This window comes from Leptodactylus fuscus, chromosome 3 (genome assembly GCF_031893055.1).
Source record: "Leptodactylus fuscus isolate aLepFus1 chromosome 3, aLepFus1.hap2, whole genome shotgun sequence".
Lineage (NCBI taxonomy): Eukaryota > Metazoa > Chordata > Amphibia > Anura > Leptodactylidae > Leptodactylus > Leptodactylus fuscus.
In genome coordinates, this window is record NC_134267.1 from 19927258 (window position 1) to 19953041 (window position 25784).

General features: G+C 46.1%; 1 protein-coding gene across 2 annotated transcripts in view; it reads left to right on the top strand.

Annotated features, from left to right (window-relative positions):
* MIA3 (MIA SH3 domain ER export factor 3) overlaps window positions 1-23148 on the top strand; it is a 52023-nt gene extending 28875 nt beyond the window's left edge. The window contains exons 11-29 of one of the 2 annotated variants that reach the window (XM_075267087.1): window positions 115-225; window positions 989-1060; window positions 1763-1867; window positions 2009-2131; window positions 2447-2561; window positions 2690-2745; window positions 3585-3675; window positions 4015-4153; window positions 5171-5272; window positions 5780-5840; window positions 6833-6868; window positions 7776-7843; window positions 8428-8525; window positions 14017-14145; window positions 16393-16458; window positions 17509-17585; window positions 17692-17763; window positions 20079-20202; window positions 21822-23148. In XM_075267087.1, the coding sequence (XP_075123188.1) occupies window positions 115-225; window positions 989-1060; window positions 1763-1867; window positions 2009-2131; window positions 2447-2561; window positions 2690-2745; window positions 3585-3675; window positions 4015-4153; window positions 5171-5272; window positions 5780-5840; window positions 6833-6868; window positions 7776-7843; window positions 8428-8525; window positions 14017-14145; window positions 16393-16458; window positions 17509-17585; window positions 17692-17763; window positions 20079-20202; window positions 21822-22603 (2427 nt within the window). In that variant the 3' untranslated portion in view covers window positions 22604-23148. The remainder of the gene's footprint in view (window positions 1-114; window positions 226-988; window positions 1061-1762; window positions 1868-2008; window positions 2132-2446; window positions 2562-2689; window positions 2746-3584; window positions 3676-4014; window positions 4154-5170; window positions 5273-5779; window positions 5841-6832; window positions 6869-7775; window positions 7844-8427; window positions 8526-14016; window positions 14146-16392; window positions 16459-17508; window positions 17586-17691; window positions 17764-20078; window positions 20203-21821) is intronic. The other variant, XM_075267085.1, reaches the window with a different exon arrangement.
* The last annotated feature ends 2636 nt before the right edge of the window (window positions 23149-25784 follow it).

Consider the following 25784-nt stretch of genomic DNA (forward strand, 5'->3'; position numbering starts at 1 on the left):
GTATAGCAATATGCACGTCCACCTAAGGAGCTGAGTACTGGTGGACACAGATGCTTGGTTACTGCGCACATTGATGACCCTTCCATCTCCATCTTCTGCTTTCTTCTCGTACAGGGGACGATTAAGGAGCTGAAGAACAACAACAAGCAGCTCGATGCCAAAATGAGGAACCTACTACAGGAGGTAGAGTCTCAGAGGGAACAGAACAAGCGGAAGCAGGAAATGGTGAGTAAGGGGACATGTCGTAACCTTCACATCTGAGTTCAGACCCCTTCAGAGAGTAACTAGTTAGTGGCCCCATTTCATGTTAATGAGTTGTTCAGGGTTGGCATACATGGCTGCTTGCTTCTTCTCTGGTAGTGATACATGTCGGTCTGGTCACATGGCATTACTACAGTTCAGTCCCATTCAAGTGAACGGGACTGAGCTATAGCATAGCCACGTGACCAAGCAGACGTGATCTCACTGAGAAGAAGAAAGAGGCCACATTTGCTAATCCTGGGCATCCCCTTAAAGGGGTTGTCCTATTACGGACACTTATCCCTTGTCCACAGGACGGGGATAATGTCTTATCCTTGGGTCCCCCAGTAATCTGTAATATGGCGGGAGAGAAAGTCCCCCTAAAGCCTGCTTGTGATTGGAGCCCCAGTGCGCTTGTGTGACTGCTGTTCCATTGTCTTCTAAAGGGTTTCTGGGAATGTAATCTGTGGCAGTGCCCGTGGCCCCATGGAAGAGAATGGAGAGCTGGTTATACAAGCGCGTACTGGTGCTCCATTCACATGCATCCTCTAGATCAATGGGGGCAATTGGCCTCTAGTGATTGGACACTTACCCCTTGTCCTGTGGATAGGGTTAAGGGGAACAAGGGGTATGTGTGGAGACAATCCTTTTAAGAATGTGTGCTTGTTGGCAACCAATAGGTCACTTTCCCTTTAATGTATTTGTATCCACTATTAGACGTTATTACATCCAAGTTCTCTCTTCACAGATCTACGAAGGGCAGAAATCTATAGAGCAACTCAAAGAGCAGTTTGAGCAGAATTCGGCCGAGCTGTCCGAGGTGAGTTCAGCGCTCCATGAATATAAAGCTTTAGTTAAAGGAGTTGACCGCTCTGTCTTTAGTTTTCCATGTTATGGATATCCGTCAGGTATGTGCACCTAAATTGCTAACCTATCCTTAAGATAGGTCATCGGTTTGGTGGGGGCAACACCCCGGCTCCCACAGGAAGAGACTGCAGTGATCCTTTCACCACACAGTACATTACATAGTGGCCGTACTGGGTATTGCACCTTAACCAAGTCACTTGAATGGGACTGAACTGTAAATAGGTCATGTGACTGATAAACGTGACATCACATGGCCTGTGAAGTGAAAGCGGTGTCCCATTGTTACGGGTTATGAACATCAGTGAGGGAGATTCTGCTCTTAGGGGCCCCCCTACTTTTTGAACTTAGGGGAAGAGCTACTAACAGGCCGTTGTGCTTATCCTGGCAGACCTAGTGTGAACATGTATTACACGGACGACCATTGATTTCCGTACTACATGTAATACTGCACTGCAGAGAAACATATGGTAGATAGCACATCTCTGAGCCAGAGGGGCTGCTTGTCAGGGGTTACAAGAACTGGCCCAACAGCAGTCACTTTATGACTATGGTGCCCCCATATAACAGGGGCTGTCTGTGATGAGACCACCATTGGTTGCTCGGCAGCTCCTATCATACAGTGGCATTTTTTCTGACTTGTTTTTTCTTCTTTCAGCTACAAATTGCGCTAAATGAGGCAAAAATGAAAGAGCAGAAGGTTCGCGGCGACCTCCGCGTTTTACAAGAGGAGAACTCCCGTCTGAAGGAGCGGAAGGAGCAGGTACTTTGTAGTGTTATCAGTGTCCTGAGGGCGGTGTAGCAGGTGCAACCACTTGTAGTCTTGTACAAGATGGTGTCCAGTCATTACATATCAGAAGACGTCATCTCCTGAGGGCTCATGTACTTGGTTTTCTTCTTGTAGCTGCTGAAAGAAGCCGATGGATGGAGTGAGAGACAGCGGGAACTGGACGAACAGATCCAACTGCAGCAGAAATCTCACAAGGACCTGGAGGAAGCTCTGGCCTACAAAGAGAATGAAATCGAGGTATAACCATTTCCTCATGTCATCTCCATCTTGTTACATCTGATCATGGAGCACTAACCACAGGCTTCAGTGTCTTTATCTGTTCCATAGCACAAATGTTCTGCGACTAAGGCTCCATGTACACAACCCATTCTGTTCTTAGATCCCCGTACACACTCCTGTGTATTATCATGGCGCCCTGATCCCAGGACAACACTCAGAACAGGTCCCGCTCTTGCCTGTATTGCGGCCCTGGCTCACTGAAGGATATTAATGGGTCCGTGGAGTCACTGGCGGCACGTGGATATCATGTCTAACCCTTTGTAATACGTTTAGGTCCTGACTAACTGCATCATGCAACTGAAGCAGCTGGAAGAGGATTCTGGTGCTGGGGATGATGGCAGCTGGCAACCGGCCGCCGACAGAGAGCTGGAAAATGGAGAAGTGCCAGGTGAGTGCAGGCTCCTTCACCTCCATTGTGTAGTATATAGAAAGCGTGATAGACTATATATAGTTACAGACTTTCTATGTATTGTGTTTTCTGCCTGCCGTAAGCTCTGTGTTCTCCCTGTATTATAGAGATGCGCAAGGAGAAGATGAAGGTGCAAATCAAGCAAATGATGGACGTTTCCCGGGTAATGCCGCCCTTGTATACTTCTCATTCATTCTATTTTCTTCATTATCTTCATCCCGAAGTGCATGAGATTTCACCAGATCTTATCCACATGCTGTGATAAAAAGCCTGCAGCAAATATAGACAAGCATACCGCGGTGATGACCCCAATTTTGGGAATTTTTTAGGTGATGGCTTTAAAGGGATCCTATCATTGGATAACCTTTTTTTCTGACCAACATGTAGGAATAGCCTTAAGAAAGGCTATTCTTCTCCTACCTTTAGATGTCTTCCCCGCCGCCGTTCGGTAGAAATCCGGGTTTTCTTCTGTATGCAAATGAGTTCTCTCGCCACACTGGGGATGTCCCCAATGCTGTGAGAGAACTCTCCAGTGCCGCCTCCATCTTCTTCTGGAATGCCCTCTCCCTGTGTCGTCTTCCACCCTGGGTATCCAATGATAGGATCACTTTAAAGGTTTTTTTAAAGGCTGGACAATTGATGATCTATCCTTAGGATAAGTTATCCATTAGAGATCTGCAGGGATCCGACACTTTGGCTGTTTGCTCTGCAACCTCTTAAGTGCTTAGTGAGCAGAACATTGTTACAGCAGTTGTGTCTCGTATCCTGGCTCAGCCCATTCACTTGAATGGGACTGAGCTGCAACCAGGCCGGTGACCAATGAACGTGACATCACATGACTTGTGAAGCAGAAGCATCTGCACCCAGTGGACAGCTGATAGTCACTGCGGACCCCCGGGGAGTAGATTTCTTTTTCTTGTATACTCTACGCTTTAACATGGTTTTATCCTGTGAATCGCAATGACTTGTATTTCATGTTTCTCTTGATTTTTCCTCCATCAGGTCAAAACAACGCTATCAATTATTGAAGAAGAGAAAGACTTGTATCAGCGAAAACTGACGGATGAGATTTCTGCTCGCCACGATCTGGAAGGTGCGAAGGGAAAATGAACAGAAATGGAGACTAGAAAACGAGGGCCAGAGCCTCATCACCTATAGGATGTAGTAGAGTCCAGGACAGATCCTAGAGAAGTGATGCCTTATGTTCTCACCTGGGACACTCCATAGGGAGGCAGCAGTCACTATTATATTCTAACATGTCGCGCGGTGAAATCTACGGAGTCCACACGTGCAGACTTTGACATGGACTTGCAGTGAAAATCTGCAGCAGATCAGAGATCATTTACGAATAAGACCTCACGGGTGGAAAAGAGGGTATAACATACATTAACTGGGATATCTATTTAATACTCTTTTTGTCTGTCCTATCCAGAGCAAATTAAGCAACTGCAGCACGACACGAGCGCCGCGCTGTCCGACAAGACCCGACTAGACAACGAATGCAAAACTCTGCGTCAGAAAGTGGAAATTCTCACCGAGCTTTACCAGCAGAAGGAGATGGCGCTGCAGAAGTAAGTGCTGCTGTTATCTTCCGGCGTCTGTACTGGAGCCCTTGTAGTCATAGATGCCAGTTGTACGCATCTATGGGGCTTTTCTTGGGCTTACATTGGTGGATGACCATCCCGGGAACACTACTGATCAGTAGGATGTCGATACTTCACAGCAGCGCCTGGCACAGTGACATCTATACCTATGTGGCGCATTCATATTACTGTAGCTGGGTCCGCACGGCCTGACATGGTGACGTCTATACCTATGTGGTGCATTCATATTACTGTAGCTGGGTCCGCACGGCCTGACACATCTATACCTATGTGGTGTATACATATTACTGTAGATGTATCTGATCCCGCGCGGCCTGACACAGTGACATCTATACCTATGTGGTGCATTCATATTACTGTAGATGTAGCGGAGCCCGCACGGCCCAACACAGTGACATCTATACTAAAATGGCTGTTTCCAGTAGTATTGCATGGGCCATTGCAGTGGAAGAAGCTGGGCTCTGTACTAGATGCAGTGGTATGTGTCAGTATGGCCTCTTTGTTTTTTGGGTGTGACCCTTGCAAATTCTACTTTGAAGACCCATCCTAATGCAGGAAGTACAAACTATAAAAATCCTTGGAAAAAAAAAACAACTTCTAAGAATCTACCAGCTTAATAAAATCCTAGTATATCTGTTCATTTTAAGGTCAGCTTGAGGCTGACACTTGGGACCTTACACACCTGCTATAGTAAGAGGCGGCAACATTTGGGTGAGCGCTGTGTCCTCTGCACTGAATACCAGGCAAACCACTATAGATTGTGTTGTGGCTGTCCTCGTTATTGCAGCTCAGCCCCATTCATTTGAATGGGACTGATGTGCTGCTGTACCATGTGATCAATGACTGTGACCTCATTTGAACAGGGAAAAGTCTGCAGTACTTGTCATCACCAGCAGGGGTTCCTGGCGTCAGACCACAGCAGTCATTTATTGGTGAAATCCCTCTGTCTGTACGAATGAGACTTAGAGTTGTCTTTCCTTCCAGAAAACTGACGCAGGAAGAGTACGAGAGGCAAGAAAAGGAGCAGAAGCTATCTGCGGCTGATGAGAAAGCCATCCTGGCCAGCGAAGAAGTGAAGATCTACAAGTAGGTGGTCCCTGTCCCCGGGCAAGCGCTGGTTCTGTCTTCTGGCTGTGCTCTATATGTCTTTGGTCCTTGTTACTGCATATGTGGCCCTTAAAAGCAGCCCTAGGGGCTGTTCACATGGAGGGATTCGGAGCAGATTTTGGCTTTTTTTTTTCTTCAAATTTTTATTGAAATTTTTTTTTTCAATACAAACAAGAAATTTATAGTAACAACTTGAATTTACCAGATTTTGGCTTTTGTGGCTGATTCATCTGCAGAATCCTGGGTATGAAGCTGAGGACGATTAACCCTTTGTTTCTGGGGCCAGGCTTTTTGCCCCAAGGCCAGAACTTGGGTTGGAATTTGAGGTGCAAAATCAGCTCCGATTCCTCCTCCCTCTCTGTGGCGTGACCCTAAGTCTTATAATTCATCCTAATAATTCTGCTCCGAGTACCCTGAAGGTATTGGACGCGTTATTTAGCTGTGATATACTATCGTGTGATGTAACATGTCCGTCTCACTTAACAGGCAGCGCATTCAAGAAATGGAAGAGGAATTGCAAAAAACGGAGAGATCCTTTAAGAATCAGGTGAGGAGCCCCCTTTACCTCTGTCCTTACACGTACTCTGTCTCCATGGCATGCTTGTACATGAGGTGCTTGGCCATACAGATAAGAAGACTGTCAGCCATACCATCTCATGTGTATGGGGTTGTCCAAATTTCGGCAGATGTCAAGGAAGGAGGATCCATCCAACATGTGATAGGTTAGAAGACAAGCTGCCACCAGAGATGTCAGGCAGCGGCTGAGGCTATATTCACACAGCAGTGAAAAAAAAATAGATGAATTGCCCCATTTTTAATATGTGAATACTCTCTCCCCTGGAGAACCGTGGTGTGGATATGGCCTTACTCTCTCGCAATGGAGAACTTGTATACACACAGCTGAGCCCAGCGTGTATGGAGGGGTTGTACAGAACGGCTATGAGAGATAGAGAGATAGATATGAGAGAGAGATCTCATATCTCCCTATCTATCTATCTATCTATCTATCTATCTATCTATCTATCTATCTATCTATCTATCTATCTCCTATCTATCTATCTCCTATCTATCTATCTCCTATCTATCTATCTCCTATCTATCTATCTATCTATCTATCTATCTATCTATCTAATATCTATCTATCTATCTCCTATCTATCTATCTATCTATCTATCTATCTCCTATCTATCTATCTATCTATCTATCTATCTATCTATCTCCTATCTATCTATCTATCTATCTATCTATCTATCTATGTATCTATCTATCTATCTAATATCTATCTATCTATCTATCTATCTATCTATCTATCTATCTATCTATCTATCTATCTATGTATCTATCTATCTATCTAATATCTATCTATCTATCTAATATCTATCTATCTATCTATCTATCTATCTATCTATCTATCTATCTATCTATCTATCTATCTTTCTTATAATCAAGATGCAGCCCCTTCCTGATGGTATACAGACCTCTGATCTTGCAGTTGTTGTGCAGACTTACTGACCTTTTCTCTCCTCTTTTGCTTTTAAGATTGCAAGCCATGAGAAGAAGGCTCACGAAAACTGGGTGAGTATGAGAATAGCTGGTGCTGCTGTGACACCCCTACACAGACCCTGATGGTTTAGGGCTAGTTCACACAGGGCACGGAATGGCGTATTTTGGTCCTGATTTTGACGCGGGAAGCCACGTCAGAATAGGACCACAATGTGACTGTCGCGACTTCTGACAGTTGTGGCTTCCTGCTTCGGAGTAGGCCCAAATGAATGGGCCTAGTCCTGGAGGGTGCTGCCGCGAGGCGGATGCCGGGACTGAATCAGCTGCGGAATCCGCCTGAAAAAAGGGCAGCTCGCTTCTTTTTTCCGTGAGTGAGAACATGCCGCTCATGGAAAAAAGGAAGCTAGCGGTCTACATAGACCTCTATTGCGAGGGGGCGGATTCTGAGGTGGATTCAGCGCCAAAATCTGCCCCCTCTTGCCCCGTGTGAATGGGCCCTTAGGGCGGCTTCATCACCTTGTACTAATTGTTTATTGTCTCATTCTGTACATCAGTATAGACTAGCTTACAAGATATATTATCCTTCTCACTTACAGTATAGTATAGCAGAACTTAGTGGCTGAAGTGATTACTTTGTCTTTTCCAGCACCCTCTTCCCCCTTTCCATAGACTTCTATGTAAGAGGTAACTTATCCTGATAAGTGGAGAAGGAAGCATTATTATATAATAATGGGATATATTACAAAGTTTCTTATATTCCCCTGTAATATTCATTTATGATACCTGGTTTTATAATCGGACCTTATAGATGGGGTATATTCCTACAGTTGCCCTTGCTCTGGTATAAAACTTCTTTGGCTGCTTTATTATTGTGATTTTTTTTTTATAATTATAATTATAAATGTCATGTTGTTGGGCTCCCCCACAGGCGGGTATATACGTTATCAATACATGTAACCTGTATATCTTCTGTTACCAGCTCACAGCTCGAACCGCAGAAAGGACTTTGGCAGAAGAGAAACGAGAGTGTGCAAATTTAAGGCAAAAGTAAGTCTGTTCAGCCACATCTTATATCAATATGGAGACTTATCACTTTACAGGGGATTTCAGGACTTTAATACTGATGGTCTCCCCTGACGGTAGGTCATTAGTATCCTATTGATGGCGGGTCTGACTCCCAGTGATCCCCACTGATAAGCTGACTAAGGGGACTGCAGCACTCTGACCTCATCATTGTTTACCAGGCACAGCGCCATACTTGATTCAGTGGATGTGTCTGGTATTGCAGCTCAATCCCCTTCACTTTATTCATGTGACTGATGAAGGTGACATCACAGTCACAATAAGGAGGCATCAGGCGGGGGTCACACCATGACCCCTTAAAGCAGCTGATCCTTTTTGAAGACCGGATGTGCGTTCTGGCTTTGGGTCCCCAGTTCCCTCCAGTGCAGACGCCCCTGTGGTCAGTCACATGTCTGGTACTGATGACATCACTGCTAAACTGTCACTAGTAGTCAACACGGACCTCATGGACGTCTGTACACGTGACATTACATCTCCCAGCGTGGATATCTATAGATATGATACAAGCCACACGTAAGGACAGGATTATAAGACGCTTTCTATTACAGATTGATTGAAGTAAACCAGAAGATCGTAGCTCTGCAAAGGCCGTCCATAGTAAAACCAACACCAGGAAGACCCGACCACCAGCCCCCACCGAGGCGAGGTATGACCTGTTCACACTACAACTTCTATCCCTCTATTTGTCTGATACAGAGCACCAAATCCTCTGCATACAGTGCTTTGTCATTTTAACCGGTTAAGGACCAGGCCCAAAAGTATGTTAAAGACCAGGCCTCTTTTTTCAAAACTGACATGTGTCACTTTAAATGGCAATAACTTTGAGACGCTTTAACTTACACAAATGAATTTGAGATGGTTTTCTCGTAACACATTATACTTCATGTTAGTGGTAAACACTAATCAATATTTTTGCATTTATTTATAAAAAAACTAGGAAATTTGATGGAAATTTGAAAAAAATTGCAATTTTCAAAATGTGAAATTCTCTGCTTTTCAGGCAGATAGTCATACCATCCAAATACATGAATAAATATTATCTCTCATATCTCCGCTTTATATTGGCATCATCTTTTGATTGTGTTTTAATTTATTTTGGACGTCACAAGGCTTACAAGTGTAACAGCAATTTTCCAGATTTACAAGAAAATTCTCCAAACCAATTTTTTAGGGACCACTTCAGTTCTGAAAGTAACTATAAAGGCCTGTATAATAGAAACCCCCATAAATTACCCCATTTTCAAAACTGCACCCCTCAAATTATTCAGAACAGCATTTGGGATGTTTGTTAACCCTTTAAGCATTTCATAAGAATAAAAATAATATGGCATAACATTCATTTAGACCCAAAATTAACACATTCACAAAGGGTTGAAGGAGAAAATGCATCTGACAGTTTATTGTGCAATTTCTCCCGTGCACAGAAATACCCCACATGTGGGTGTAAACTGATTTTTGGGCACACGGCAGTGCATGGAAGGGAAGGAGCGACACTGGGTGTTTGAACAGCAGATTTTGCTGGAATAATTTTCAGCGCCATGCCTTATTTGCAGAGACCCTAGAGTACCAAAACAATGGAAACCCCCCAAAAGTGACCCCATTTTAGAATCCACACCCCTCACAGAATTCATCAAGGGGTATAGTCAGCATTTAGACCCTACAGTTGTTTCACAGATTTTACTAACATTGGGATGTGTAAATGAAAAATTACTAAAATGTCACTTTATCTCCAAAGTTTTCATTTTCACAAGGGGTTAAAGGAGTAAAAGCCCCCCACAGTTTGTTAAACAATTTCTCCTGAACACGGCAATACCCCATATGTGGCTATAATCTGCTGTATGGGAACATGGCGGGGCTCAGAATGGAAGGAGCGCTATTTGGCTTTTGGATGGCAGATTTTGCTGGAATAATTTTAGGTGCCATGTCGCATTAGCAGAGCCCCTAGAGTACCAATACAGTGGAAACCCCCTAAAAGTGACCCCATTTGGGAAACTACACCCCCCCACAGAACATATTAAAGGGTAGAGTGAGCATTTTGACCCTACAGCTGTTTCACAGATTTTATTAACATTGGGCCATGAAAATGAAAAATTACTTTTTTTCCAACAAACTGTCAATTTAGCCCCAAATTTTTAATTTTCACAAGAGGATAAAGGAGAAAAAGCTCCATAAAGTTCGTTACACAAATTCTGCTGAACACAGAAATGCCCCATATGTGGCCATAATCTACTGTATGGGAACATGGCGGGGCTCAGAATGGAAAGAGGGCTATTTGGCTTTTGGAGGGCAGATTTTGCTGGAATATTTTTCAGGTCGCATTTGCAGAGCCCCTAAAGTACCAATACAGTGGAAACCCCCTATAAGTGACCCCATTTTGGAAACTACACCCCTCATAGAATTTGTCTAGGGGTAGAGTGAGTATTTTGGCCTCACAGGTGTTTCACAGATTTTATTAACATTGGGACGTGAAAATGAAAAATTACTTTTTTTCCCAATAAATCGTCCATTTAGCGCCATAGTTTTAATTTTGCAAATAGTTTAAGAATTAAAAGCCCCCCACAGTTTGTTACACAATTTCTTCTGAACACGGCAATACCCCATATGTGGCCAAAATCTGCTGTATGGGTACATGCTGGGGCTCAGAATGGAAAGAGCGCTATTTGGATTTTGGAGGGCAGATGTTGCTGGAATAGTTTTCAGGTGCCATGTCGCATTTGCAGAGCCCCTAAAGTATCAATACAATGGAAACCCCTCAAAAGTGACCCCATTTTAGAAACTACACCTGTCAAGGAATGTATCAAGAGGTATTATCATTTTGAGCCTAAAATGCTTCCCAAAAATTAATGTACAAAATGAAAATTGAAATTTTTAAAAATATGCCATTTCGGTGCCCAATACGTTGCACCCACTTTGTGTTGTCAGAGACCTGCACTCCTAAAACTATTAAGTGGGCCATCCCAAGGGGCAAAAAATTGTATATGTGGGTGTAAACTGCTGCTTGGGCACACAGCAGGGCTCAGAAGGGAAGGACCACTGTGCGTTTTAGCTTTTGGGGTACAGATTTAGAGGGACCCTCTGGGCGCCATGATGTTTTTGCAGAGCCCTGGAGGTTCCAGTGAACTGGAATTCACCAAGAAGTGACCCCATTTTGTAGGGGCAATTTTAGGGTCTCTGCAAATGTGACATGGTGTCCAAAAACGAAGAATCTAAATCTGCACTCCAAAAGCACATATTGCTCCTTCACATCTGCACCCTGCTGGGTACCCAAATAGCAGTGTATGCCCACATGTATGACACTGGTGTACCCCGGATAACGTACTTAATGCCATATGTGGGTAGAAGTGGCTGTTTGGGCACAGCCGGGGACAGAAGGGAAGGAGCGCTATTTTGGTTTTTGGAGCACAGTTTGGTTTTTGGACGTCATGCCACTTTTGCAAAGCCCCTGAATTGCCAATAAAGTGGAATCCGCAGACATGTCACCCTATTTTGGACACTACCCCACTGATGGGATTTATCAAGTGGTGTAGCGAGAATTTTTAACCCTTGAGTGTTGCATTTATTTAGTTTCCAGAAATGAAATCGCAACTGATAGAGAAGTTAAAAATGAAAATTTTACAGATTTGCCATTTCAGTGTGCAACATGTTGTGCCCGACTTATGTCAGCAGAGACACTCCAAAAACTGTTAAACGGGTATCCCAGGCACAACAGCTTTTAGAGCGTTCATCTCTGATACAAGGTGGGCACAACATATTACGCACTGAAAGGACGTATTCCTGGAAAAATGGTCATTTTCACCTCTCACAATCCACTACAGTTATAGTTATATATATATAAAGTTATAGCAACACTTGGGGGTTAAAAATGCTGTCTGTACCCCTGGATAAATCCTTCAGGGGTGTAGTTTCCAAAATAAGGTAATTTATCAGGGGATTCCAAATTACTGGCGTTTCAGCTCTACAAAAGTGTCATGGCATCCAAAAACCAAACCGTCTGTGCTCCAAAAACCAAATGACCCTTCTTCCCTTCTGTGTCCGGCTGTGCCCTAATATCAGTTTATACCCACATATGACATTATGTCCGTTATCCTGGGTACACCAGTGTCATACATGTGTCATACATGTGTCATAAACTGCAGTTTGGACGTACAGCAGGGTGCAGAAGGGAAGGAGCGCTATGCGGCTTTTGGAGTACAGATTCAGATGTTTGGTATCTGGACGCCATGTCATGTTTGTAGAGCCTGTAAGGTACCAGAAAAGTGGATTCCATGGGGTACCAGGAGTGACCCCATTTTGAAAACTGCACCCCTCAAAGAATTTATCAGGGGGTGTAGTGAGTATTAGTATCCCGGACGTGACTGCACAGCGGATGGCGAAGAGGGAACATATAAGCGGTGCGGAGGACATTGCAGACACCAAATTCCCTACTATGTCCCCGTAGCTCCTATGATTGGGGGAGTCACTCTGGGGGTCACTTTAGGGGTCACTTCTGGTGTCTGTTCCCTCATAAGCTGTAAATCTGGGGTGTCCCCTGATATCCGCTCACACAGCTTATATATTCCCTACATGACGCAGCCAGTTGTGTTCTAATAATTTGGCGATTTTTGAGGGTTTTTGTCTTCACATTGTGAGATGCTATATTTTCTTTATGTTTCTGGTGACGCGGCCATATAAGGGCTTATTCTTTGCGGGATGAGATGCATTTCGTAATGACACCATTTTTGGGTGTCTACATCTTATTGAATACATTTTATTAACCCTTTTTTGCTGGATTTAAAAAAAAAAAAAATCAATCCTGGCATTGAGTTTTACTTTTTTAATTTTACACCATGCAGCGTACAGTATAAGTAACATGTTCCCTTTATTCTGCGGGTCGGTACGGTTACGGAGATACCTCATTTATAGTATTTTTTTATGTGTTACTAGTTCTGCAGAGGAAAAACACATTTGGGGACATAAATCAATGTTTTTTGCATCGCATCTTCTAAGAGGCGTAACATTTTTATTTTTCGGTTGACAGAGTTGGTTGAGGGCTTATTTTTTGCGGGACAACCTGCGCTTTTTATTGGTACTGTTGTCGGATGCATATGACTTTTTGATCACTTTTTATAGCATATTTTGTATGGTGAGATGGCGAAAAATCATTACTTCCGGCGAGTTTTTTCCGTTTTTTTTTTTTTTTCCGGCGTTCGCCGTGTACATTAAATATTATTTCAGTTTTATTGTACAGATTGTTACGGACGCGACAATACCAAATATGCATTGTTTTTATTACTTTTTAGTTCTTTTTTTATATAATTCATTTTCTATTGAGAAAAAGGGATTTTGGGGCTTTATAACTTTATTAATTTTTTTCATACACTTCATTTTATTTTTTTTACATTTTTTTTTACTTTTTCATGTGTCCATTTAGGACACTTCAATCAGCAATACTTTGCTGATATAGAATGCCATGTGAGACACAGCATGCAGGTGTCCCACACGGCATTCCATAGCAGGATGTCAGGCTGTGTAGACGCACAGCCTGACATCAGAAGGTCCTGGCAGGATCACCAGGTATGTGGGGGCTCCGGGCAGTCTGGGGTCACTGGCCAGACCCCAGACTACCTTTTACTGCTATCGGCACCCTCCGATCTCGCCGCGGGGGGTGCCGATCAGCTTCAATTGTCGGCGGATGCCTTTCGATCGCGCCGTGATGTTTCACGGCGCGATCAAAAGGGTTAAAACGTCCAGTCGGACTCAGTTCCGACTGGATGTTATTGAGGAAGGGGTTAGGTGTTAGTAACACCTAACCCCCGTCCTCCCCGCACCCCTCCCCCCGCGAAATAGGTACCTAAAGACAGGACGTATTTTTACAATAGTCCGGTCTTTAGGTACCTGGACCGCAGGCCGTAAATTTACGTACGGCGGTCCTTAACCGGTTAAAGATCATAAATGAATTTGCTATTTTAGTGTCTTCTCCCTCCACACTGTGTTAGCGCCTCCTTACTGACTGTGGTTACTTGTAGACATTTCAGCAGTGGCTAAGGCCGTATATAGTGTCCGCTTATATGTGGAGTATACAAGTGCAATATACTGCAGGAAAGTGTTTTACTTTTGACACTTCAGTAATCGTTCACTGTTCCCCATTTACATTGCAGGTACCCTGAGTAGGGACGGATCATTTGGCCCTTCACCAGTGAGTGGAGGAGCCCCATCCCCCCCAATAATGATGGACGTGTCTGCACGATCTTCATCAGCCAACCTCAGCCGATCAGAGGACATGAAAGGTCAGTGTCACATATATAGAATATACATGTAGTCCTCGTTGATTGGCCAGTGTACAGGATTCGGACAATCAACGCTGGTTCTGCCGGAGGCTCGTCTGTGAGGAGGTGAAGTCTAAGATCGGACCACAGCAGTCAACATTGTGGTCCGATCTTAGACTCCGCCTCCTCACAGACCCCCAGCATTGATTGGCCGAATGCTGTACACTGGCCAATCAACGCTGGTCAATGCATCCCTATGAGAAAAAGTTGGCTCCCGCATAAACGCAAGCTGCCAGCTCTCCCTGTACAGTACGTGATATAGTGTGCAGCAGCTCGGAATCGAGGAAGACTGTACTGTACTGTATATGGTACAGTTACGTATGTTTCCGTCTTACGTCGAAAACCGGTTTATGACGCCGCGTAGGAACGGCTCAATATCCTAAGTCGAGGACTACCTGTACAGGATATAACTCAGGATCAGTACAGGATAGTGAGCGCAGCTCTGGAGTATAATACAGGATAAGTAATGTAATGTATGTACACAGTGACGGTACCAGCAGAATAGTGAGCGCAGCTCTGGAGTATAATACAGGATGTAACTCAGGATCAGTACAGGATAAGTAATATAATGTATGTACACAGTGACTGTACCAGCAGAATAGTGAGCGCAGCTCTGAAGTATAATACAGGATAAGTAATGTATGTACACAGTGACTGCACCAGCAGAATAGTGAGCGCAGCTCTGGAGTATAATACAGGATAAGTAATGTATGTACACAGTGACTGCACCAGCAGAATAGTGAGCGCAGCTCTGGAGTATAATACAGGATGTAACTCAGGATCAGTACAGGATAAGTAATGTAATGTATGTACACAGTGACTGTACCAGCAGAATAGTGAGCGCAGCTCTGGAGTATAATACAGGATGTAACTCAGGATCAGTACAGGATAAGTAATGTAATGTATGTACACAGTGACTGTACCAGCAGAATAGTGAGCGCAGCTCTGGAGTATAATACAGGATATAACTCAGGATCAGTACAGGATAAGTAATGTAATGTATGTACACAGTGACTGCACCAGCAGAATAGTGAGCGCAGCTCTGGAGTATAATACAGGATATAACTCAGGATCAGTACAGGATAAGTAATGTAATGTATGTACACAGTGACTGTACCAGCAGAATAGTGAGCGCAGCTCTGGAGTATAATACAGGATAAGTAATGTAATGTATGTACACAGTGACTGTACCAGCAGAATAGTGAGTGCAGCTCTGGAGTATAATACAGGATGTAACTCAGGATTAGTACAGGATAAGTAATGTAATGTATGTACACAGTGACTGCACCAGCAGAATAGTGAGCGCAGCTCTGGAGTATAATACAGGATGTAACTCAGGATCAGTACAGGATAAGTAATGTAATGTATGTACATAGTGACTGTACCAGCAGAATAGTGAGCGCAGCTCTGGAGTATAATACAGTTGTTGCTGAGTCTGTCTATTAAACCATGAAATCCCACACAATCCTGCAGCAATGTTCTTGTCTGAGGTAAACATCTGACATGTCTTGGCTTTGCTCGGGTCTGCGTTGTGTTTGATACTCCTTCATGACCTCAGCCTCAGGCCTGTTGAGCAATGATGTGGTCGTGTTTACTCCGCACGAAACTGTCTGGCAGGAAAGAAACCATCAGGGAGATGTCAGCAGAGCAAATATGGAACTGAACCCATGTCCTAAATTTTCGAAGATCCCTCCGACACCGCTGTGGTTCATAGAAGGGTCACATGTCCCCGGCTCACATGAAGTCACGCTCGGGATGTAATTCAATTCTCTTTTTCACAGATTTACTTCTCATGTTCTGCTTTTCACATAATATAAAAACCGAAAATCTCATTGAAGTTCTCCACCCTGACTAGCACAGCTCAGCTTTACTGATACAGAGCTCCAAATCCTCTACGGGCTATTAAATGATGACATGTTGGGTACCAGGAGCGACCACTAGGGGCAGCAGAGGAGCATACTCAATGTCCATGAAATCAGTGAGCTCCCCCTAGTGGTGGCCATAGGCAAAATATCATCATTTAACTCTTTGTATTAAAAAATTTTTTTTATATTAATCAGAATTTAATTTATCAGAATTTTGTAACAAAACCCCCCCAAAACACAACAAAAGTGGATGTTTGTGGTAAAGGTGTTGTCCTATTTGGTTCTTCTTATCCGGCTATAATAGACAGAAGTGGTCTGATGTGATTTTATTTCTTTTCTGTAGGTGGAGCTGATACTTCCGGACCCAGACGACCCCATCCAGAGGTATCGGGGAGAACTTCTGCCCCTGGTGAGTTGATGCATCCTAAATGTGACAAAGGACACTACACCTTCCCTTGGGGTCGGTCACCCCAGAACCTCTACAGATTAGCTGCTTGATGTGACCCCAGTGCAAGGATGAGCGTCACTTCTGATTCATAGGCTTTTAGTGTGATGTACAGCTCAGTCCCATAGAAGTGACAAGTGACAGCCACTATACATGGTGAAGAATCTGCAGCACTCGCCCAAACCTTACAGTTTCTTCAAACAGATGATCAGTCCCAAGGTGTCAGGCCCTCACTAATCAGATTTTGAGGACCGATCCAGTTTTTTATACTGCTAATAGCATTATTATGGCTGTAGCACATTTTACATTTCTCTCTAAGGCAGGGGCGTGTACAACACAAAGCAGTCTGACCCATCCATTATTATTACTATTGGCTTCTTTACATGTAATCTGCCAGAGGCAATTGTAAAATAAAAAAAACTACTGAGAAAAGCCCAAATGACCATAATATAGGAGATCCAGGAACACCAAACTGCAAATACAGGTTATTGAACCACTAAAAAGATCCCTGACATGGAAAAAGAGAAATCTGAGAAAAATAGAAAAATACGGAAAGCTGCTTATTGTATATGACTAACATCCCATCAGCAATAACACAAGCAGCTAGTCAGAAGTAGGTAGGATCTTCTTGCATTCACTGTGAGCTATAAGAAGCTGCAAACTCTTCTCTTTGAGCAATGTACAGGCAGGGGATGCCGTGTGTAGACAGGAAGAGGCTGTAAAGATTGACCTGCCCCTTCCCCCCCCCCCTCCACTTCCTGTTTTATTGTCTTGATGGTTTCTAAAGACAGACCTTCCCTAGTAACAGGGAGTGAACTATACATTAGGAAGGAGGGAGACACCTGGTGACGGGAATTTTTAAAGAGGTTTTTCAGGCAGAAAACTGCAAGATTTTAAATAACTTTATTACATTTTGGTCATAAATCACATGTTAAGTGAGACCATTAGTGACCTTGTAATAACATGACACAGTATTCAGGGGCTAATCTATGAATATTTCTTCATTTGTTCCAGTGGATCTCGGTCACTCCAATGCAGTGTTAAACAGTGGCCCCAGAACCTCATCGCCCTCTATGGGTGTGGATGGACTTGTGAGTACTGGGGGCCCGTCCCCTCCTCTGTGTGATTTTTTTCGTCATCTTCCTCTTTTGTATTTGTTCTTCTGTCTAAATTAATTTCTTCTTGTAAAACAAAAAGCCAATCCCATCTAATGAGTCTGAGGTGCCCAGTGTGCCCGCTAGTTCTTCCCAGTCCGAGGAGCCCGCACCAGTGAGTATTTAGCACCGTGCATGGGGTTGGTGTTCACCTGCAGCTTCTGGTGGCGAGTACACGCTTCTGACCTTGCATGTATTGCTTCTGACCTGCTGAACCCCCCGCCCCTCAGCCTGTATACAGCATATCTCACCCTCATTGTAGGGAGGACTAACGAGATTTACCCGGAAAGTAGATTTTTAGGGGAGGGGGCAACTTAACATTTTAACACGATTTGAGTTTTCCTGTTGTGTTTAATGTGACTAAACTTGTGTGAAGGCTTATCATTAACTATGGCTGAGGTCAGAAAAACCTTAATATAAGACTATCAGGTAGTAAAGAGGGGCCCGGACATCTCAGCCTGAAATAAGGAGGGACTCTGAGAGCCTGTGAGTCCTGCTTGTCCCCCTACTCATAGAGAGCCTGTGAGTCCTGCTTCTCCCCCTACTCATAGAGAGAGCCTGTGAGACCTGCTTCTCCCCCCTACTCATAGAGAGAGCCTGCGAGTCCTGCTTCTCCCCCTACTCATAGAGAGCCTGTGAGTCCTGCTTCTCCCCCTACTCATAGAAAGAGCCTGTGAGTCCTGCTTGTCCCCCTACTCATAGAGAGCCTGTGAGTCCTGCTTGTCCCCCTACTCATAGAGAGCCTGTGAGTCCTGCTTCTCCCCCTACTCATAGAGAGCCTGTGAGTCCTGCTTCTCCCCCTACTCATAGAGAGAGCCTGTCAGTCCTGCTTCTACCCCTACTCATAGAGAGAGCCTGTGAGTCCTGCTTCTCCCCCTACTCAGAGAGAGCCTGTGAGTCCTGCTTCTCCTCCTACTCATAGAGAGAGCCTGTGAGTCCTGCTTCTCCTCCTACTCATAGAGAGAGCCTGTGAGTCCTGCTTCTCCCCCTACTCATAGAGAGAGCCTGTGACTCCTGCTTCTCCCCCTACTCATAGAGAAAGCCTGTGAGTCCTGCTTCTCCCCCTACTCATAGAAAGAGCCTGTGAGTCCTGCTTCTCCCCCTACTCATAGAGAGAGCCTGTGAGTCCTGCTTCTCCCCCTACTCATAGAGCCTGTGTGTCCTGCTTCTCCCCCTACTCAGAGAGAGCCTGTGAGTCCTTCTTCTCCCCCTACTCATAGAGAGAGCCTGTGAGTCCTGCTTCTCCCCCTACTCATAGAGAGAGCCTGTGAGTCCTGCTTCTCCCCCTACTCATAGAGAGAGCCTGTGAGTCCTGCTTCTCCCCCTACTCATAGAGAGAGCCTGTGAGTCCTGCTTCTCCCCCCTACTCATAGAGAGAGCCTGTGAGTCCTGCTTCTCCCCCTACTCATAGAGAGAGCCTGTGAGTCCTGCTTCTCCCCCTACTCATATAGGGAGCCTGTGAGTCCTGCTTCACCTGCCCATCGGCCCCACCACATCACTATATCCCGGTTTTACGACAGTCCTCCCTCCTGCACTAGTGTCGGACGCTATCTGTGTATACAGTACTTGCTGCTTCCTATGGTTACAATGGATCTGTCACTGGGATATGCCGCTGTAGGTACAGTCAGCACAATACTGGGGCAGGTCCGTTCTCCTATTAGCCAAAAAGACACAAATATTGTTTGGCTAATAGAAGCTGCCACTATATATAACGCTGTGAATCTGCTGCGAGAGGGAGGAGGGAGGTGCGCTCTCCTCATACAGTGAATACAGCCGTGTCTTCAGTGTATTCTTGCTTTGTCTCCTTCTATGCGGAGGTCTGCTGGGGATTTATTCAGTTCGGAGGTTCTCGAGGATGTAGCTTGGTAAAATAACGCTGGGGAAGGAGCTTCATTCTTAGATGTAATTCAAACACATCCCTTTAATACAGTATTGGTGAGATTGTACAGGAAATTGTGATGCCGACGCTGGGGATTAGGCTACGAGTGAGTTGTATTCATTTGGTCACTCCTCTGTCATAAAGGAATCGGGTACTTTGGACAAGCCCTTTAAATGTATCCTAATAAATGGCCCCATCCAGACAACCCCAAAGCTGGGAACGACTGGCTCTCGCTCTAACTAGAGGAAGGTCCTGAGCGTAGGCTTCCATATGCCTCATTTGGACAGGAAGTTAATGGGACATTAAGACGCATAGGGATAACAATGGGTGGTCCTCCCAATAGGACCTCCCTCTATTTACCACTAGAGGGCAGATCAGGCTTTGGAGGACCCTCAAGGTCTGTCCACTACAAAAATGGGGGAAGGGGCTGCCATATTAATAGTGGACCTTGAGGGTATTCTCTGTGTTTGAATTCTATCCGTACACAAGGGGGCGCTCATCACCCTGATGACACATGTCCAGAATCGCTGACACAGATTCTCTATCTGCAGGTGATGCCGGTAGCTAAAGGTCCGCCATCATATCCTGGCACTCCGGTAATGAACTCGCCCGCTGCTCGAATGATGGGTCCACCACCGCCCCGAGGAGCCTTCGGACCACGACCATTGCCACTGAGTAAGGACCTCGGCTCTGTGCTGTCTGACATATTTGGGCAGTTCTCTAATTTTATCTGATATGGTGCACAGACACACAGCCATAATCGCAGAAAGAAGGGATTGTGTTATACAGACAGAGGGGGAAATACCTGATGAATACTGAGACAGGGAGGAGGCGCCAAGGAGCGCGGGGCTGGGGAAAGTGTGCAGGTCTCATGTCTATCAAATAGAGGGAAGATATTTCTGTTTCTAGAAGGATGGGTGAGCTAGAGGTATAGAGATTTAGACAGATCGATATAAAGAGAGACCGAAAATGAACTGAGAGAAATTGAGTTTGTGACACTGGGAGAGTGAGAGATCACACGCGAGAAAGATCGCATGGGGGAAAGAGCGAGCAAGAAAGATCGCATGGGGGAAAGAGCGAGCGAAAATGAACGCTCTGGGGAAAGAGCGAGCGAGAAAGATCGCACGGAATAGAGCGAGCGAGAAAGAATGCCCGGGGGAAAGAGCGAGCGAGAAAGAATGCCCGGGGGAAAGAGTAAGCGAGAAAGATCACACAGGGCAAAGAGCGAGCGAGAAAGATCGCACAGGGGAAAGAGCGAGAAAGATTGCCCGGGGGAAAGAGCGAGCGAGAAAGATTGCCCGGGGGAAAGAGAGAGCGAGAAAGATTGCCCGGGGGAAAGAGCGAGCGAGAAAGATTGCCCGGGGGAAAGAGCGAGCGAGAAAGATCGCCCGGGGGAAAGAGCGAGCGAGAAAGATCACACAGGGCAAAGAGCGAGCGAGAAAGATCGCACAGGGGAAAGAGCGAGAAAGATCCCCCGGAGGAAAGAGCGAGCGAGAAAGATTGCCCGGAGGAAAGAGTAAGCGAGAAAGATCGCACAGGGGAAAGAGCGAGAGAGAAAGATCGCACGGGGGAAAGAGCGAGAGAAAGATCGCACAGGGGAAAGAGCGAGCGAGAAAGATCGCACGGGGGAAAGAGCGAGAGAGAGAGATCGCACAGGAAAGAGCGAGCGAGTGAGAGAGAGAGAGATCGCACGGGGGAAAGTCTGATGGATGGGGAAAGGAAGGACCAGCGCCGCACCTCCCATGAGGCGACCTGAAGCGACCGCTTCAGGCGGCGCTATGCCAGGGCCCCGGGGAGAGCGGCATTTTTGCTGACCTAAGCTAGTCCAGGACAAGCTATCCTGGACTGGCTTAGGGTCACCGTCACTGAGCGGTGGATTGGGGAGGCCGCTGGAGCAGCGCTGCTCCAGCGGCCGCCCCTCACGCTCAGGCAGAGAGCAGGTCCTCTCCCTGCCTGCTAAAGATGCTTTCTCCGCTCTGCCCCGCCCCCTCCGCTCAGTCCGCCCCCTCCGCTCCGCCCACGGGGTGGGGAGGGCAGCTTTCCAACGTCCGCCTCAGGCGGCAGAAACCCATGGTTCACCCCTGGGAAGGACCGAATAAGTTCCTCAGCATTTCTGGATCTCTGTGTCATAGGTAGAAGTATTTTCTTAGTTCAGTAACCTGCTCGTGTTCTCACTTCTGTGGATTTGTTACAGTGCATCAGTCTATTGCCATATGCACTAGGTAGGGGGTCACGATGAGTTTTCAACCTCTGAAATGTGATAATTACAATGTTGTTTTTGTTTTTTTTTCCAGTGCATGGCATGCCGCCTGGTGTTAGAGATTTTCCACCAAGGCCTATGATCCCACCTGGAGCAATACCTCCCCCAGATCCGAGAGGTCTCATCCGAGGGCCATTCCCACCAGGTCCTGTTCCTATACATGGTCCTAGAGATTATCCAGGACCACCTGCAGGACTAAGAGACTTCCCACCAGGACTGCCACCTCCTGGACCAAGAGATTTCCCACCAGGTCCGCCACCTCCAGGAGCTCGAGATTTCCCACCAGGTCCTCCTCCTCCAGGAGCTCAGGACTTCCCACCAGGTCCACCACCTCCAGGAGCTCAGGACTTCCCACCAGGTCCACCACCTCCAGGAGCTCGGGATTTTCCACCAGGTCCTCCTCCTCTAGGAGCTCGTGACTTCCCACCTGGTCTTCCACCTCCAGGAGTTCGGGACTTCCCACCAGGCCCAATTCCTCATGTTTTCAGAGATTTTCCACCTGTGCATCTACCACCTGGAGCCAGGGATATACCACCAGGGCTCCCACCTCCTGGACCTAGGGACTTCCCACCAGTATTGCCTCCAAGATCCAGAGAGTTTATACCAGGAATGCCCCCTCTCGGAGCCAGGGATTTCATACCACCTCCCCATTCCAGAGACTTCCCACCACATGGTCCTCCTCCCTCAGCAGTAAGAGACTTCCCCCCAGGATCTCACCCTGGAGTCCCTGCTGGGCCTTCATTACCTGAGCAGCAAGCAAGACATAGTCATCCAGTTCAGACAGATCATGAACTTTCTAAAGGTCAAAAATCTTAAAAAAAAAAAGAGAAAAAAAAATCTAACGTAGACTAATAGGACACAATCTTTGGCGCCGTTCAAACGTTTACCGGTTTACATAAACGTCTCATTTATAATTTCACGTGTCTTTATATTTGCAATAAATATTTTATTCTCGTCAATCTTAGGATTTTTTTTTTTTTTTTTTAATAAATAATTCTACATTGAAATTTAATTTTTTTTTTTTTTTTAATTCATCATTTCGGAACGTGCAATACCGGAATCCGCCTGTTGGTTGTTTTTTTGTTTTTGTTTTTTTTTCTCTTAATTTAATGTACGTCTGTAACCATTGTCTGTGGAAAATAATGAATGTCTAAAATCTCTGAAAACATTTCCTGTGGAAATACATTTTATAAGAATATCAAGTTCTGATGGTTTTCCACACCCGCTAGCGAGTAATTATATATATTATTATTATTACACCACTGGTTTACATAGAAGAAATCATTGTTTTTAACATCTGGTGCTGCAAACCAGACCCGTGTCACTCTGTAAGATGGAAAATAATAAAGAATTTAAAATTAGATTTATTTTTTTTTAAATTTTTTTTTTTTTTTTTGTGGATTTTGTGTTTTAGCTCTTAAAATAAACAAATCTGTTCATTAATTTTAATCTCATTCCCCACCCACATTGTGCTTGATGGCTTTACATGTACAGGATAGGTGGTTCACTTTTTGTAAATAGAAGAACATGGGGGATGGGGGACTCACAGGCTCTCTCTATGAGTAGGGGGAGAAGCAGGACTCACAGGCTTTCTCTATGAGTAGGGGGGAGAAGCAGGACTCACAGGCTCTCTATGAGTAGGGGGAGAAGCAGGACTCACAGGCTCTCTATGAGTAGGGGGGAGAAGCAGGACTCACAGTCTCTCTCTATGAGTAGGGGGAGAAGCAGGACTCACAGGCTTTCTCTATGAGTAGGGGGGAGAAGCAGGACTCAGGCTCTCTATGAGTAGGGGGAGAAGCAGGACTCACAGGCTCTCTATGAGTAGGGGGAGAAGCAGGACTCACAGGCTCTCTCTATGAGTAGGGGGAGAAGCAGGACTCACAGGCTCTCTCTATGAGTAGGGGGAGAAGCAGGGCTCACAGGCTCTCTCTATGAGAAGGGGGGAGAAGCAGGACTCAGGCTCTCTGAGTAGGGGGAATAGCAGGACTCACAGGCTCTCTCTATGAGTAGGGGGAGAAGCAGGACTCACAGGCTCTCTATGAGTAGGGGGGAGAAGCAGGACTCACAGTCTCTCTCTATGAGTAGGGGGGAGAAGCAGGACTCACAGGCTCTCTATGAGTAGGAGGAGAAGCAGGACTCACAGTCTGTCTCTATGAATAGGGGGAGAAGCAGGACTCACAGGCTCTCTCTATGAGTAGGGGGGAGAAGCAGGACTCACAGGCTCTCTATGAGTAGGGGGAGAAGCAGGACTCAGTCTCTATGAGTAGGGGAGAAGCAGGACTCAGGCTCTCTATGAGTAGGGGGAGAAGCAGGACTCACAGGCTCTCTCTATGAGTAGGGGAGAAGCAGGACTCACAGTCTCTCTCTATGAGTAGGGGAGAAGCAGGACTCACAGTCTCTCTCTATGAGTAGGAGGAGAAGCAGGACTCACAGGCTCTCTATGAGTAGGGGGAGAAGCAGGACTCACAGGCTCTCTATGAGTAGGGGGAGAAGCAGGACTCACAGGCTCTCTATGAGTAGGGGGAGAAGCAGGACACACAGGCTCTCTCTATGAGTAGGGGGAGAAGCAGGACACACAGGCTCTCTCTATGAGTAGGGGGGAGAAGCAGGACTCACAGGCTCTCTATGAGTAGGGGGGAGAAGCAGGACTCAGTCTCTCTCTATGAGTAGGGGGGAGAAGCAGGACTCACAGTCTGTCTCTATGAGTAGGGGGAGAAGCAGGACTCACAGGCTCTCTCTATGAGTAGGGGGGAGAAGCAGGACTCACAGGCTCTCTCTATGAGTAGGGGGGAGAAGCAGGACTCACAGGCTCTCTATGAGTAGGGGGAGAAGCAGGACTCACAGGCTCTCTCTATGAGTAGGGGGAGAAGCAGGACACACAGGCTCTCTATGAGTAGGGGGAGGAGCAGGACACACAGGCTCTCTATGAGTAGGGGGAGAAGCAGGACTCACAGGCTCTCTCTATGAGTAGGGGAAGAAGCAGGACTCACAGGCTCTCTCTATGAGTAGGGGGGAGAAGCAGGACTCACAGGCTCTCTCTATGAGTAGGGGGGAGAAGCAGGACTCACAGGCTCTCTATGAGTGGGGGGAGAAGCAGGACTCACAGGCTCTCTCTATGAGTAGGAGGAGAAGCAGGACTCACAGTCTGTCTCTATGAGTAGGGGGAGAAGCAGGACTCACAGGCTCTCTCTATGAGTAGGGGGGAGAAGCAGGACTCACAGGCTCTCTATGAGTAGGGGGGAGAAGCAGGACTCACAGGCTCTCTCTATGAGTAGGAGGAGAAGCAGGACTCACAGTCTGTCTCTATGAGTAGGGGGAGAAGCAGGACACACAGGCTCTCTATGAGTAGGGGGGAGAAGCAGGACTCACAGTCTGTCTCTATGAGTAGGGGGAGAAGCAGGACACACAGGCTCTCTATGAGTAGGGGGGAGAAGCAGGACTCACAGTCTGTCTCTATGAGTAGGGGGAGAAGCAGGACTCACAGGCTCTCTCTATGAGTAGGGGGAGAAGCAGGACTCACAGGCTCTCTATGAGTAGGGGGAGAAGCAGGACTCACAGGCTCTCTATGAGTAGGGGGAGAAGCAGGACTCACAGGCTCTCTCTATGAGTGGGGGGGGGGAAGCAGGACTCACAGGCTCTCTATGAGTAGGGGGAGAAGCAGGACTCACAGGCTCTCTATGAGTAGGGGGAGAAGCAGGACTCACAGGCTCTCTCTATGAGTAGGGGGGAGAAGCAGGACTCACAGGCTCTCTATGAGTAGGGGGGAGAAGCAGGACTCACAGGCTCTCTCTATGAGTAGGAGGAGAAGCAGGACTCACAGGCTCTCTATATGAGTAGGGGGGAGAAGCAGGACTCACAGGCTCTCTATGAGTAGGGGGAGAAGCAGGACTCACAGGCTCTCTCTATGAGTAGGGGGAGAAGCAGGACTCACAGGCTCTCTATGAGTAGGGGGAGAAGCAGGACTCACAGGCTCTCTCTATGAGTAGGGGGAGAAGCA